The sequence below is a fragment of the Vipera ursinii genome (assembly GCF_947247035.1).
Source record: "Vipera ursinii genome assembly, chromosome: 9".
In the NCBI taxonomy this organism is placed as follows: domain Eukaryota; kingdom Metazoa; phylum Chordata; class Lepidosauria; order Squamata; family Viperidae; genus Vipera; species Vipera ursinii.
Window position 1 is genome coordinate 24,702,061 of NC_139523.1, and position 14,782 is coordinate 24,716,842.

Genomic DNA, 14,782 nt, shown 5'->3' on the forward strand with positions numbered 1-14,782 from the left:
TGATGATGATGATGATGATTAGGGGATTGGAAGCTAAAACACAACAAACAGTTGCAGGATTTGGGTATGGCCGGTCTACAGAAAAGAAGGACTAGGGGGGAACTTGATAGCAGTATTTGAGGAGTTGCCACAATGACAAGGGGGGGTCCACCTATTCGCTAAAGCGCCCGAAGGCAGGACAAGAAGCAACTGAGGGAAACTCATCAAGGAGAGAAGCAACCTGGAACTAAGGAGGAACTTCCTGACAATTAAATCAGTGGGAGGACTTCCCTCCAGAAGTTGTGGGTGCTGCATCACTGGAGGTTTCCAAGAAGAGATTGGACAACCATCTGTCTGAAATGGTCTAGGGTCTCCTACTTGAGTGGGGGGTTGGACTAGAAGACCTCCGAGGTCCTTTCCAACTCTGTTATTCTGTTATGATGCAAAATAAAAATCAAGGTAGCATCTGCACCACGCATAAAAAGCAGAATTAATAAAGAGAAGCTGCTCAGTTGGCCAACTCGAGATTTTGCATTGCACAATCTGGGAGGAATCACACCTTGTTCACCTGCTCCTAAGTGGCTGGCTGTGATTGCTTTGCCACTGGAGCGTTTAAGCCTCTTGGTCACACCTGACACATCTCGGCGTTCAAGGGAGGAAATTTTCCATCTCCAGGGCCGAATCAAGGGCTCTTTCAGCATCCGGCAAGCCGTCAGGGGCCGTGGTGGGAACTCAGCTAGGCACACAATTCAAGAAGAGGTGGTTAAATAAATCAAAATTATTTTACAGAGCACTTTATAATGGGCAGTAACTCAGCTCCCTGTTCCCAAACTCAACAACCTCTCTGTGCACGGCCCCAGAAGGAAGCCCTATTTGCATGCCTCCCGAATTCCCAAATGCTGAAATTGCTTAAAGTGATAGTTTCTATTTATTTTTTAAATTAAATTTATATGCCACCCTCTCCCTGTCAAGCGATTAAAGCAGGGGTCTCCAAACTTGGCAACTAACCCTAACCCTGTGGACTTCAATTCCCAGAATTCCCCAGCCAGCTTAGGGAAATAACATGGCTGGATGGGAGTAGCAAGGCTGGCTGATGAATTCCGGGAATTGAAGTCCACGGGTCTTAAAATTGCCAAATTTGGAAAGCCCAGGACAAAAGTAATAAATTTAGCCTGCGCCTTTTCTCTCGTTCTGCTTGTCCTTTTCTATCTGCTGCTGATTTGGCGAGAATTCCACCATTTTCAGGGGCTGCCGGCTGCTCTGAGTATCTCAATAGTGAGCGGAGAGCCCAGGTTGTATTAAATAAACATAATTAGGAATATGCCCGGGTTTCCACACCAGACGAGTGAGCAATCTGGGCTCTGGAGATTGGAAGGAGCAGTTTGTGAGGCGAGAACGTGTGTTTATTCTGGTTTTAGTCGAGATTAAGTTTTTTGTGAAGTGAAATGAGTTGAAATGAATGAGTTCCAAAGGAACACTTCTGCCGCTCCTAAGGACGCCTTCTTCCTGCCTTATTAGCTTTGCTTGTGGGGGGACGCACCATCGCAGGAGTGGCAGGAGCCCACCTGAGGGAGCCCCTGCTCAGGAAAAGAGGGTCTCCAGTTACAATCCCACCCCCAGTCCCTTCATTCTCCTTGCAAAGCTTTGCTCAGCTTCCAAAGGAGCTAAAAACTACAGGGAGTCCTCGAGTTACAATAACTCTGCCCAGAATTTCCATGGCTCAGCAGGAGAGTCATTAAATGAGATTTGCCCCATTTTACGACCTTTCTTGCTACAGTTGTTAAGTTGTTAAGAGTAGTTGTAAACTGTGGACTCCCTTTAATGGATTACTGGATTACCAGAAGGCAAAGTGTGATTGTTAGCTTTCCTCTCTCCTGAAGGATCTGGGTTAGCAGTTGAGGATTAACTGGGCTTGTTTCTTCTTTTTATAGAACCAAGCTGCTAGTCCTCAAGTCAAGCTTGCTGAAACTGTAAGGGGGCTTTCCAAAGGAGTCGGTCTGGGCTCCAGCTGGGCACAGGATAATATGGCTCTTGTGCCCAGCCCTTCCCTCCCTCACCTTTGGGGCTGCCAAACCGCACCTGCCACCGGGGAACGCCTCTGCCCTCCAGGTTCAAGTGTGGCAGGCGAGGGCCAGCCTCACACCAGGCGCTCCGAGGCAAGGCATCTTTCAGCAGCGCCTGTCTTCCTCGCCCTTCGCCTCTCCCAGGTGCCAGGTAAACGGGCGGAGCAGCTGTGCCCAGGCAGGTTGGCACAAATCGAGGAAGGGCTGGAGGGCTTCGGGGGGGGTCTATGCCAACTGGATCAGGGAGGGAAGCAGGGCAAAGGGCCGATGCAGCCACCCTGCGTGCCAGGGGCATTTCAGCGGATGCCCCTTGCCCGAGACCCAGCTGGCACCTTGGCTGGGGCGAGGGAAGGAGCCCGGGGGGGGCAGGGCTACCCAGGGGGAGAGGTCCAGATGTGCTATTTGGGGCTTGATGCAGGTCCCAAGCAGGGGAGAAAGTTCTCACCCTCAAAGCTGAGAGGTGCTGGGGGTGGGGGTGGGGGTCTGTATAAATCAGAGAGGGGGAAACTTTGAGGCCCCTCAGGTGGGGCCCTCCCCAGGCTCAGGAGTAGCCCCAGATGCTCCTCAAAATCTTTGTCCTAAGCTGCAGCGCAACGTAACACCATTTATTCTATTTATTTCATTTAGAAGGTTTATACGGCCACCTGCTCCCACAGACTCCAGGCAGCCTCCAAGCAATAAAAAAACACACACAAAAGAATAACGAACAGAAACCCCAGCACTAATAATGCAATGCACGGCAAAGCAATGCCAATTGGGGGGGGGGAGGTAAACTAAATCCCATGACATTGATGGGTTTTTCCCACCCCTTCCCCCGACTTTTGGGAGTGCTCCCCACCCGCCGCTCAGAGGCAAGAGGGGCAAAATTCCCTGCAGTTCCAGGCAGCAAAGCCAGGATGCACCGCAGGAATCGCAATCGGGACCCTGGCGTTGGCAGAGTGTGAGCCAGCATCTCGTGGGAAGCCCAAATGCAGTTCCTTGGCTTGGGTGCAAAGCATGCACAGTGCAATGCCACAATATTATTGCCCCTACCGGTGAGCCGCTGATCATGATCTAGGAAACTGGATCCGTTCTTGAGTGGGTTTCGAAACTAAGAATTGGAGGTTGCAGAGAAGAGCTCGGAGGACGGGCTTAGGGCTCTCCATCCCTCCTTCAACCCTCCCACTCAAGTGCCTGAACGGCTTTGTGGCTAAGGATCTGGCGTTTCTTGCCAAGCCAGGATGGAAAGCTTGTGGTGCAAGAGATTCCTCCTCCTCCCTCAGCCTCAGGCCGATTTCAGGCACGGTTTTTGTGACCGTCGGGTGCAGAGGGTCATGAGAAGCGGGTCCACAGCTGGCTGCGGAATTCTGGGAGTTGAAGTCCACGAGTCTTCAAGTTGCCAAGCTCGGGGGTCCCTGCCCTATAATCTGGAGTGTGTCCAGCTCAAGATGATTAATACAGCCAATAGGGAAATCTTACCCAATAATCCCATTTATATGACTCGAGATGTCCAAAGTAAAACACCTTCTGATGCGTATCTAAACCAACAAGCACTGCAAAAGAGCTTGGGATCAGGATGCAGTTAGCAAATCCATGGATTCCGTGTCTTTGGGGGTTTATTTCTGTAAACTGCCTGAAGTCACCGTGAGTTGCACAGCCATATAATAACAGTAACAACAACAATAATGGAGTTGGAAGGGACCTTGGAGGTAACGCGCGCACACACACACACACACACACACACACACCCTAAAAAGAGGCTGCACCGACGAGAGAGGACCCAAGTAGGTTAATACTTTGACAATGAAATGTCTGTTTAATAACCCGAAAACTATTTGACGGTTGAGGGTGGCGCCTGGTTGATGCAATTTAAAAAGACTGCAGATGAATTGGAAATTGGTTGGGACGGGTGATATTAGCGTTAAAAAGTCATATATCGACTTATAATTCTCGACTTATAAGAGTTTGTCTAGTGACTGTTCAAATAGCACCAAAAAAAAATGACTGGTTCTCCGGCTTCTGACTGTTGCTGCGTCCCCACGGTCACAAGATTAAAATTCAGGTGCTGGGCAACTGACTCATGTTTGATGGATCCTTCAGCAATTCTAGCCTCCTCCTCCTCCTCCTCCTCCATCCTTCCGTCACAGCCTCCTCCAGAGAGACGTGTCTTCATATCACGTGTCGGAAGGAGGACGAGGTGAGCCCGGCCATTTCTGCCTGGAGGGAGAAATCTGGGCTGGCTGCTTCAGGGATTCATTTGGATCAGAGCCAGCATTTCTGGCCTTGGCCTACCTCGAAGGGCTGACAAGGGTCCCAAAGCCCCCTTTTCTCTCCCTGACCACAGGGCCCTAAAAGACACCCCCAGCCCTTATGGGGATCCCCTTTCCTTAGGCGTGATTGCAGAGAGAAGGAAAAAATGTGAAATTTCAGAACGAGGCAGCTGATCCCCATCGGCCACGTTTCCCACAGGCCACGTTCCCCGCACCTCCCAGCCTCTCCTCTGGGCCTTTTGTGAAACAAAATCCAGCACTGCACATGCCAAAACCAGCAAGCTGCCAGGTGAGGAAGTCTTCCTCATCTGCCCCCAGGCTTACCTGTCCTCTCCAGCCCGCTTTGACCAGTCACACCTGCCCAACTGCTCCTCCCGCCTCAGCTGCCGCCCTTCCACATCTACACCTCGCAACTTAGACACCTAGCTCTCCGGAGTCCTCAACTTAACAAAAGTTCATTTAGTGACCATTTAAAGTTACAATGGCACTGAAAAAAATGACTTATGACCACTTTTTACACTTATGACCGTTGCAGCACGCCCGCTTGGCAACTGACTCGTATTTATAATGGTCGCAGTATCCGGGGGGGGGGGGATTGTCACCTGATCCCCTTTTGACCTTCTGACAAGCAAAGTCAATGGGGAAGGCAGATTCACTTAGCAACCATCTTCCTACCTTCACAACGTCAGTGATTCACTTAACAGCTGGAGCAAGGAAGGTCGTAAAACGGAGCAAAACTCACTTAACAAGAGTCTCGCTTAGCAACAGAAAGTTTGGGCTGAATTGTGTCGTAAGTCGAGGACTGCCTATGAGCAGGAAGCCCACAGAGTGGCTGGGGTAAAGGTTAGGGTTAGGATTGGGGTTCGCCTTCCTGTTTACCAGCCTGGCTGGGGAGATCCAAAAGCCGAGCGGGAGCCCGGCCAGCTGCCCCAGAGAAGCCTGGAGGGCCGGCACAGAAGGTCAGAGGCCCGAGGCAGGGGAGGGCAGCGGACCAGGCGGGTGCTCACCCCACCAGGACATGCCAAACAGCACCAGGACCTCTGTGGCACAGTGCCCAGCGAGCTGGGCTTTAAGCAGGACACTCGGTGGCTTTGCCAAATTATTTGCAAATCGGTCTACAACTATTTGTGGGTGCTCCATCCCTGGAGGTTACCAGCCTGAGATGAAAGGCAAGACAGATGCTTCCTGCATCCGGCTGAGCCATTCCAGCCTCACCAGGTGAGCTCCAGGTGACTGTCGTGTCTTCAGGGATGGAGAAACGGAGGCCCCAACGAGATGACTCACCCACCAAGCAGGGTATAGGACCGGCTCTGTGGGACCAGGGAGGCTCCGGAGACCTCTCCGCCCCAAAACAAAGCTGGTTGCCGCTTTACTCACAGGAAGACCTCTCATTCCAGGGCGGTGGCAGTGTGGCGGTCCTCCTTTTCAGACTCCTGAGTCGTTTGCGGGTCTGTCAACACAACCAGAGACTGTAGCATCCCTGGGAGGTAAGGAATTTGTACGGTTGGAGGCGCAGAAGAGAGAGCAGGTTGTGGGGCTGGAGGCTGTTTGGCTGCTCCTGGGAAGAAGCTGACCAGGAGCCCTAGTGGGCAGATGGAACTCCCTGCCACAAGATGCCTGAACAGGCCTGGCTCAGGTGGTTTGTGAAGGGTGAAAACAATTTCCGGGGGGGGGGGGAAACCTGCTGAAGGCTGAGTCTCCAGATGCTAACTCCTGAGGAGGGGTGGGTGGGAGGGGGCAGGATGATGGAAGAAGCAGTCCAGGGCCCAGATGGGGATTGGGGAAGTGCCATTCTGGCGGTGTTTATGGCCCACCCCGTTGTGTACTGGCTCCATTTCAGCTAATTCTCTGTCAATTCTAATGTTGTACTTATCGTTTCAATGTTTTGTAACGGGGAGGGGGGGTCTCTGTGGACTGGGGAATTCTGGGAGCTGGTCCACAGATCTTAAAGGGGGCGAGGTTGGACACCCCGTTTTATAGTCTTGTTTTTATCATGCTGTAAGTCTTCCAGGGTCCCCGATACAGCCATGAGCGACATATAAATTTAATAAATATGGAAGGGTGTAGGTCTATACATATGTTGTATGTAGTATGTATAAATGTGTGCTATGTATGTATACACTTTTGAGAGCAAGCAACTACATTTCATTTTTAATCTGTGCCATTGTCCCACAGTAAAAAATGACAATAAAGATTATCTAAATAAATAATAATAAAAAAGCACAGCTGACCGACAGTCCCTGCTGACTCCTGCCCTCTCTACAAAGGTTTGGGGTGGTTTAGAAGCAGCCCCCCCAAAAAATGAATCCCAGCTCACAAACAGGGCAGGGGTCCAACAGCACTCTGAGCTGAGCCTACCTTGCTGTGTTGTTGTGCAGGTGAAAAGGGGCGAAAGGGCAAACCTGGTCCATCGCTCGGCACCCCTGAGCGGGTCTGATTAATGAACTACAGCAGTCCTCAACTTATGACCAGAACTGAACCCCAAAATTCTGTTGCTAAGCCAGGCGGTTGCTGAATGAGTTTTGCTCCATTTCTGCCACAGTTGTTAAGCGAATCACTCCAGTTGCCCACTGAGCCTCGTGGTCATTAAGTGAACCCATCTTCCCTCACTGACTTTGCTCGTCGGAAGCCAGCTGGGAAGGTTGCAAATACGAGCCAGTTGCCAAGTGCCTGAATTCTGACTATGCAAAATGTGAAAAGGGTCATTAATCACTTTTTCAATGCGATTGTAACTTTGGCCACTAAACAAATGAGTCCTCGACTTACAACAGTTTGCTTAGTGACCGTTCAAAATTACAACAGCCCAGAAAAACGTGACTTATGGCTGTTTTTCTCACACTTACGACCACTGCAGCCTCCCCACGGTCACGTGATCAAAATTTAGAGGGTTGGCAGTGGACTCCTACTGCGTCTCCTGGGGTCATGTGATCCCCTTTCGCGACCCTCCGACAAGCCAACTCAACAGGGAAGCCGGATTCACTTAACAGCCACGTTCCCAACTGCAGTAACTGCAACTTTAACCGGTAAGGCGAGAAAGGTCGTAAAATGAGGCAAAACTCACTTAAAAGCCGCCTGGCTCAACGACAGAATTCCTTTGTTCAGTTGTGGTCGTACCTCGAGGTCTCCCTGCATGGTGGGAAGTTGCGGAAACGCCTCACCCCTGTCCTTCTTCTCCCCTCCCCCCTCTGCAGGAGCCATGGGGAGCCCCGCGGAGCCGCTGAGCGGGCTGGGCCGCTGGTACCTGTACGCGCTGCACGGCTACCTGGCGGAGATGCTGTTCACGGCCGCCTGGGACTTTGCGCTGGCCCAGGACTGGCGCCTCCGTGGGGGGAGCAGCCTGTGGGCGCCCCTCATCTATGGCACTTGCGGGCTGGCCCTGGAGCGCCTCTACCTGCGCCTGCGGGACCGCTGCCGCCTGCCCGCCCGCGCCGCCCTCTACACCGCCATCATCTACCTGTGGGAGTTCGCCACGGGCTACCTGCTGCACCGGGCGGGCGCCTGTCCCTGGGACTACAGCCACTTCCGCTACAACCTGCTGGGGCTGGTCACGCTGGAGTACGGGGGCTTCTGGTACCTGGGCTCGATACTGCTGGAGACCCTCGTCATCCGCAACGTGCTCCGGCTCCGGGTGGAGGGCGCGGGGAAGCCCCACTGGGTCCGCCCCGCCTTTGCGCTTAAAGAGGACTGAGATGGGGAGGGGGGAGAGCCTGGCAGTTATCAATGCTTCCTTGAGTGAGGGGTGCTTCCCTGCCGCCTTGAAAGAGGCGGAGGTGAGGCCCCTCCTCAAGAAACCTGCCTTGGACCCAGCTATTTTAAATAATTTTCGTCCTGTCTCCAACCTTCGCTTTCTTGCAAAGGTCGTTGAGAGCGTGGTGGCACGGCAGCTCCCTTTGGTCCTGGAGGAAACTGAGTATCTGGATCCGTACCAATCGGGTTTCAGGCCCGGGTATAGCATGGAGACGGCATTGGTCGCGCTGGTGGATGATCTCTGGCGGGCCCAGGATAGGGGTTACTCCTCTGTCCTGGTCCTATTAGATCTCTCAGCGGCTTTTGATACCATCGACCATGGTATCTTGCTGCGACATCTTGGGGGGTTGGGAGTGGGAGGCACCGTTTTACGGTGGTTCTCCTCCTACCTCTCGGGCCGGGCCGTTCGCAGACGGTGTTGGCAGGGGGGCAGAGGTCAGCCCCTAGGCGCCTTAGTTGTGGGGTGCCCCAGGGGTCGGTACCCTCGCCCCCTCCTGTTCAACATCTATATGAAACCGCTGGGAGAGATCATCTGTGGTTTCGGGGTGAGGTATCATCAATATGCTGATGATACCCAGCTCTTTATCTCCACCCCGAATCAACCCAGTGATGCCCACGATGTGATGTCCCGTTGCCTGGAAGCGGTACGAATCTGGATGGGGAAGAACAGGCTCCGACTCAACCCGGCCAAGAGTGGCTTTACGTAACGGCATCTCGTTTAGTCCAAGAGGTTCCATCTTTGGTTATGGGAGGAGAGGTGTTACCTCCCGTTGATAGGGCGCGCAACTTAGGCGTCCTCCTGGAAACACGACTCAGTTTTGAAGATCATATTGGAGTCGTGGCCAGGGGGGCATTTGCCCAGGTTCGCCTGGTGCGGCAGTTGCGCCCCTATCTGGACCGAGATGCCCTACGTACAGTCACTCACGCACTCGTTACCTCCCGTATAGATTATTGCAATGCTCTCTACATGGGGCTGCCCTTGAAGACCACCCGGAGGCTCCAGCTGGTGCAGAATGCGGCTGCGCGGGTAGTGATGGGAGCATCCCGATACTCCCATATTACACCCCTCCTGCGTGAGCTGCATTGGTTACCGGTTGTCCACCGGATGAGATTTAAGGTGTTGGTACTTACCTTTAAAGCCCTACATGGCTTAGGCCCGGGATACTTGCAGGACCGTTTGCTGCCGGGAACAACTTCCCATCGCTCAGTACGCTCACACAGAGAGGGTCTCCTCAGGGTACCGTCAGCTAGGCAATGTCGGCTGGCGACCCCCAGGGGGAGGGCCTTCTCTGTGGGAGCGCCAGCCCTATGGAACCAACTCCCCCTTGAACTTCGGACGGCCCCGGATCTCCGGTCCTTTCACCACGGCCTTAGAACATTTCTCTTCCATCAGGCTGACCTAGACTGACGATAGGGATTTTTAAGTAGAATATTTTCAATATTTTATCATTTTATCATTGGGGCTTGTTAGTTTAATCTTTTTTAACATTCGTATTATTGTATTTTATTGTTGTCAGCCACCCTGAGTCCTTCGGGAGATAGGGCAGCATATAAGTCCCAAAACTAAATAAATTTCTGCCCAAGAGACCCCTCCCCGTTTCTGCCTGGGGGACCCAATCTTTGTTCCTGCCCAGGAGACCCTCCCTGTTTCTGCCTGGGGGACACCCCCCCATTTCTTCCCAGAAGACCCACGTCCTCTTCCTATCCAGGAAAGAACCCCCCATCCCTGTCCAAGAGACCCGCGGAGCCTCCCCCCCTTCCATGGAACAGGAGAAAGGCACCTGGTAACATGGTCGTTAAGTGAATCCGGCTTCCCCATTGACTTTGCTAGTCAGAAGGTCGCAAAAGGGGATCACCTCACCCTGGGACACTGTGACCGTCATAAATATGAGTCAGTCGCCACATGTCTGAATTTTGATCACGTGACCACAAGGATGCTGCAACAGTCGTAAGTGTGAAAAGCAGTCATAAGTCACCTTTTTCAGTGCTGTTGTAACTACCAATGGTCGCTAAACAAACTGCTGTAACTCGAGGACTATCTGTAGATCTTTCTGGACTGCACAATTCTGTGCTTCTCGACATTCCCTCTCCTTGCTTCTGAGAAGTTGTCCTGGTTCTCTTTTAGCGTCTTAGCTTTTCACCTTTATCTCTTCTGGACACAGTGTGTGTGTGTGGGGGGGAAGCGGACTGCAGCCCTGTAATAAAACTTTGATTGGATGAAATCAGATTGGAAGCTGCTGTACTAACCGGACATTCCAGTGGGTGCCAGCCGTGGATAATCATAAAGCCTTCAACTGGCTCACCTGAGCCTGACCCAGATGTGTGGGCGATCTGCAAAGAAGGATGGAGCGATCCCTCTGCCGGAGTGCTGGCCAAGAGGCATCCAGAGAAGGGATCCACAGTTTAACGTGGGGGCGTTCCCCCCCCTCCTCCTCCTCGGTGGACAGTTTGAGTTGGCTCAATTCCTCCTGGGGTGGGGGCTGCTTTCAGCCTGACCTCCCCCAAAAACCTCCTTGCTCAGAGTGATTGTGCATGGAATGGAGAGGAATCTACTCTGCACATGCTCCAAGCCTCTTTATTCCTGGCCCCTCCAGGGCACTGCATGCACTGGCCGACAGACGGCAGGAGAGCCACTGCCAGGAAGGGGAAACTGGTCGGGAAGGGGGTGCCGGTGTGGGAAGGGCAGATGGACAAGCTAGGTGGGGAGAGATGGGATCCAGCGGGGAAGAGGGCTACATTCCTGGCACTTTTGTCCGTGTTGAGGGTCATGTAAACGGCCCGGTGCTTAACAACTGACTTCCTAATTTAACAGCTGAAGTGATTCAGTTAGCAACCGCGGTAAGAAAGGTCGTAAAATGGGGCAAAACTCACTTACCAAATGTCTCACTTAGCCACATACATTTTGGGCTCAATTGTGGTGGTACGTTGAGGACCACCTGTATTTCTGGAGGATGCTGTGGATCCAAACTGCGCAAGGAGACCCCCTCCTCCTCCCCCTCCTCCTCCTCCTCCGCTTGACTTCAAAGGAGAGCCACGGCTCTAACTAACCTGCCACAACAATGGAGAAACTGAGGCCTCAGCAAGAGGAAGTGACTCACCTACTGAGCTGGGGGTGGAAATAGGAGTTCCCTTGTTTGTGGCTCCAACCACTAGGCATCCTTCCCCTCCCGATGGGGATAGAGGCTGCTGGAGGTGCTTCCCGGCTTGCTGGCCCAATCTTTCCAAAGCGCCAGCCGTGGAGGGCAGCCTGGGCACCGAACAGGCACCGTTAGGAGGGTAAGTCGCTCACACTGCTGCTGACACGGGGGGGGGGGAGCAAGCCTGGCACCTGACTCAGCCCCCCAGCTTTCCCCTTAGAAAGGCAGTTTAGGTGCCAGGCTGCTGGGTGCCACTGGCAGGCCTAGAAGAGAGAGAGAGAGGGAAGGGAAGGGAAGGGAAGGGAAGGGAAGGGAAGGGAAGGAAAGGAAAGGAAAGGAAGGGAAAGGAAAGGAAAGGAAAGGAAAGGAAAGGAAAGGAAAGGAAAGGAAAGGAAAGGAAAGGAAAGGAAAGGAAGGGAAAGGAAAGGAAAGGAAAGGAAAGGAAAGGAAAGGAAAGGAAAGGAAAGGAAAGGAAAGGAAAGGAAAGGAAAGGAAAGGAAAGGAGAGGGAGAGAATAGAGAGGGAGGGAGAGGCTGGAGGGCAGGGGAAGCACGGGGGCGGGGGAGGGGGTGCTGGTAGGGTTCAGCTGCAGTTCCCCAGGCTCTCCCTTTCCTACGGCCATCCCATCCCATCCCACGCAGAGCCCCCCCCCTTCTGAATCCCGGAGGCTTCGTGTTTTATCCGGCCACTTATCGCTCCGAAGGTTTACAATATAAGCATCAGAGCATCAGATATGGAAACGCAAAGTCCTCTGCCTGTTTTTAAGGCAGTTGTAAATCTGGGCAAGGAGGTCATTTCGACAATGGGGACAGTGTGGGGGGTGGCAGCGCTCAACTGGGTTCAAGCCCCCCCACCCCGTAGTGATGACATTGGATCCGGTCACTCTCCCTCAACCCAGCCTAACCCCTGCATGCCGCCTTCAACAGCTGGAGAAAAGGCAGTGGTGGACAGAGATACCACCAGAAGTAATGGGATAGTAATAACTTTGCTGCCACTGTAAGGGGTTTTAAAGGAGCTGGTGGAGCCTCTGTGTACAGGGGCTCTCTACCATGAGACCTTTCTTCCCGCAGGGGGAATACTGCCCTGCGGGGTCCAAATGGGCTGTTGTGAGGAACAAAATTGCAAAAGGCAAATTTGGGGCCAGATTAAGCCTAGTCCTGCTTGCAATCTTTTGCTTGCTGCAGAAGGTGGAGGAACCGGTCTGAGCTGCACCGCAGCCTTAGCTGGTAAAACCAACCCACGGGGGATCTGCAGACCTCTTATCTCGCTCCTTCACCTCACCTCCCAAGAATTTTGTCATGGTTTCAAAACAAAAAAAGATCCACGCTTCTAGCCCTCAAGATGCAAACAAACGTGAATTTGAAAGCATGCAAGGAGTAAAGGGAAGGAGGAGAAGGTTACGGGGGCAGGGACAATATATTTGCCTGGTCTTCTCTCCCTTCCTTCTACTGGCAAGACCTGTTTTTCACCAGAAGGAAAAATAAGGGTAAGCGCCTAGTCCTCATGAAGGCTGGTGAACCTCAGCAGACCAGAGAACTGTGGCCCTCACATTGACACATCGCCCATCTCCCTGTCCAAAGTTAGGAACATCGGCTAAGCATTCGGTGCAGGGATGTCCAACTGTGGCTACTTTAAGACCACTGGACTTCAACTCCCAGAATTCCCCAGCCAACTTGGCAGACTGTGTGTGTGTTTGTGTGTGTGTGTGTTTTTTCCCTGGAGGTGCCAATTCCCACCTGCTCTTTTCTCCCGGCCTGCAGCTCACCCGCCATGGAGGGCGCCGGGGAACCACTGAGCCTGCTCTGCCGCTCCTACATCTACGCCATCCACGGCTACCTGTGCGAGATCCTTTTCGTGGTGCTTATCCTGGACCAGGACTGGGTCTTCGGGGGGCCCCTCAGCGCCTGCTCCCTCCTGGCCTACGGGAGCTGCGGGCTGGGCATGGAGGCCATCTACCTGCAGCTGCGGGGGGACTGCTGCCTGCTGACCCGCTGTGTCCTCTACACCGGCTGCATCTACCTCTGGCAGTTCGCCACCGGCTACCTGCTGCGCTGCTGCCTGGGCGCCTGTCCCTGGGACCACGGCCACCTGCGCTACAACTTCATGGGCCTGGTGGCCCTGGAGCACGGCCTGCTCTGGTTCGTGGGGGCCCTCCTGCTCGAGAGGCTGGTCGTCGCCCCCACCCTGCGCCTGCGCCTGGGCCCGGTCTGGAAACCCAAGCAGCGCCCCCTCCCCAAGTTCGAGCTGACCCACGACTGACCGCAGCGCGCCGGGCGGGAAAACGAGGGAGCGCCTGGCAGTGCCCGGCCTCGTATGCCGCCTGCTCCTGCCAGCTCCTGTTCTCCAGGCCCGGCCACAGGCCGCTGGACGTGTCTGCCGGGCGGGGGAGGGGCTGCAGCTGGACCTGGGCAGGGGAAGTTAAGTCAGCCTTGCTTTGACCTACCATACAAGATTGTTGTGAAGACTGGCTGCTGGACAAAGGCCCGGGAAGCTCCACAGGGAGAAGGCAGAGGCTCCAGATGCCAACAGGAGTTGCGACCGTGCTTCGGGTCGGCTTTGTGATGCCACGTGAGGCACGGATCCGTTTTTTAAAAGAGCGGCTGAGTCGGAAGGGACCTTGGAGGTCTTCTAGTCCAGCCTCTGCTCAAGCGGGAGAATTAAAACAGGAGAACAAGAAGTGGAAATTCGGAATTCAATTCCCTCACCCACAGGAAACGGAGCCAGCAAAGGGCGAGGCTGGAAGGCGAAGGCCGCCTCTTCTCTCCTTCTCCGGAGGGCAAAAAGGGACCCGCCGCCCTTCGCAGCCCCGCCAGCCCTCCCTGGGAGCCGCGCGGCACGCAAACCCAATAAACGACGGCTGCTGTGGGCGCTGAGAGGCACTCGGGCTGGTGGCTCTGGAAGGCCGGGTCGTCGGAACGGGAGGCCGGGAGGAGGGCCCGCCTCGTGCAGGCGGCGAAGGCTCGCCGCTCGGTGCCGGGAGACGCGGGGCTCTTCGGCGGTGACCCCGGCCCAAGCTGCGCCCGCCGGCCTCGCCCGGCAGCGCAGCCTCGGCTCGGGACACGTGTGAAGAGCCCAGAAGGACGCGAGCTAACCGAAGAGGGGGCTCCTCCCTGACACGCAGGCGCCCATCCTTGCCTCCCCTCCCCAATTTGCCCTGCTGGCTTGGTCCCCCGCGGGAGGGGCAGGCGGCTCTAGCCAGGCGGGAGAGCAGCCCGTCAACGGGACGCCGCCCCGGGGGGGGGGGTCTTCCAGCCCTGGGAGGGCTCAGCTCTGCCCCTCCGCCAAAGCCAAGCCCCCAGCCCCTCCTCTGGAGGCAGCGGCTATCCATCCTGGAAAGGTCTCGCCCTCTCCCCAAATTGGCCAGGGAGCAGGGGTCCCCGTGGGAAAGGCTTTCTGCTGCAGCCAAAGACAACCCCGCCCCCAAACCATCCCCCCCCCCAAATTCTGACGGGATGAGGAGGGAGAGGCCGCTGAAAGCAGCCGCATCTGCCTCTCTAGCCGCTGCCTCCTCCCGACCCAGCCGGGAAATTCTGCCCGTTTGGCTCCCCTCGCCCCCTTTCCCTACCCGTAATCCCTGGACACCCGGGACTTTCCGAAGGCGTCACGT

The 14,782-nt window shown here is 54.6% G+C and overlaps 2 protein-coding genes across 2 annotated transcripts; both read left to right on the forward strand.

Annotated features, from left to right (window-relative positions):
* Nucleotides 1-5,695: 5,695 nt before the first annotated feature.
* Nucleotides 5,696-7,979, forward strand: LOC310644175 (transmembrane protein 229B-like; the record flags this gene model as incomplete). The annotated part of the gene is made up of 2 exons (XM_083368958.1): nucleotides 5,696-5,778; nucleotides 7,483-7,979. The coding sequence occupies exon 2, from the start codon at nucleotides 7,488-7,490 to the stop codon at nucleotides 7,977-7,979; it is 492 nt and encodes a 163-aa protein (XP_083225084.1). The 5' UTR covers nucleotides 5,696-5,778; nucleotides 7,483-7,487.
* A 4,966-nt stretch (nucleotides 7,980-12,945) lies between these two features.
* LOC310644216 (transmembrane protein 229B-like) lies at nucleotides 12,946-13,434 on the forward strand (the record flags this gene model as incomplete). The annotated part of the gene is made up of 1 exon (XM_083369026.1): nucleotides 12,946-13,434. The coding sequence occupies one exon, from the start codon at nucleotides 12,946-12,948 to the stop codon at nucleotides 13,432-13,434; it is 489 nt and encodes a 162-aa protein (XP_083225152.1).
* Nucleotides 13,435-14,782: the final 1,348 nt, after the last annotated feature.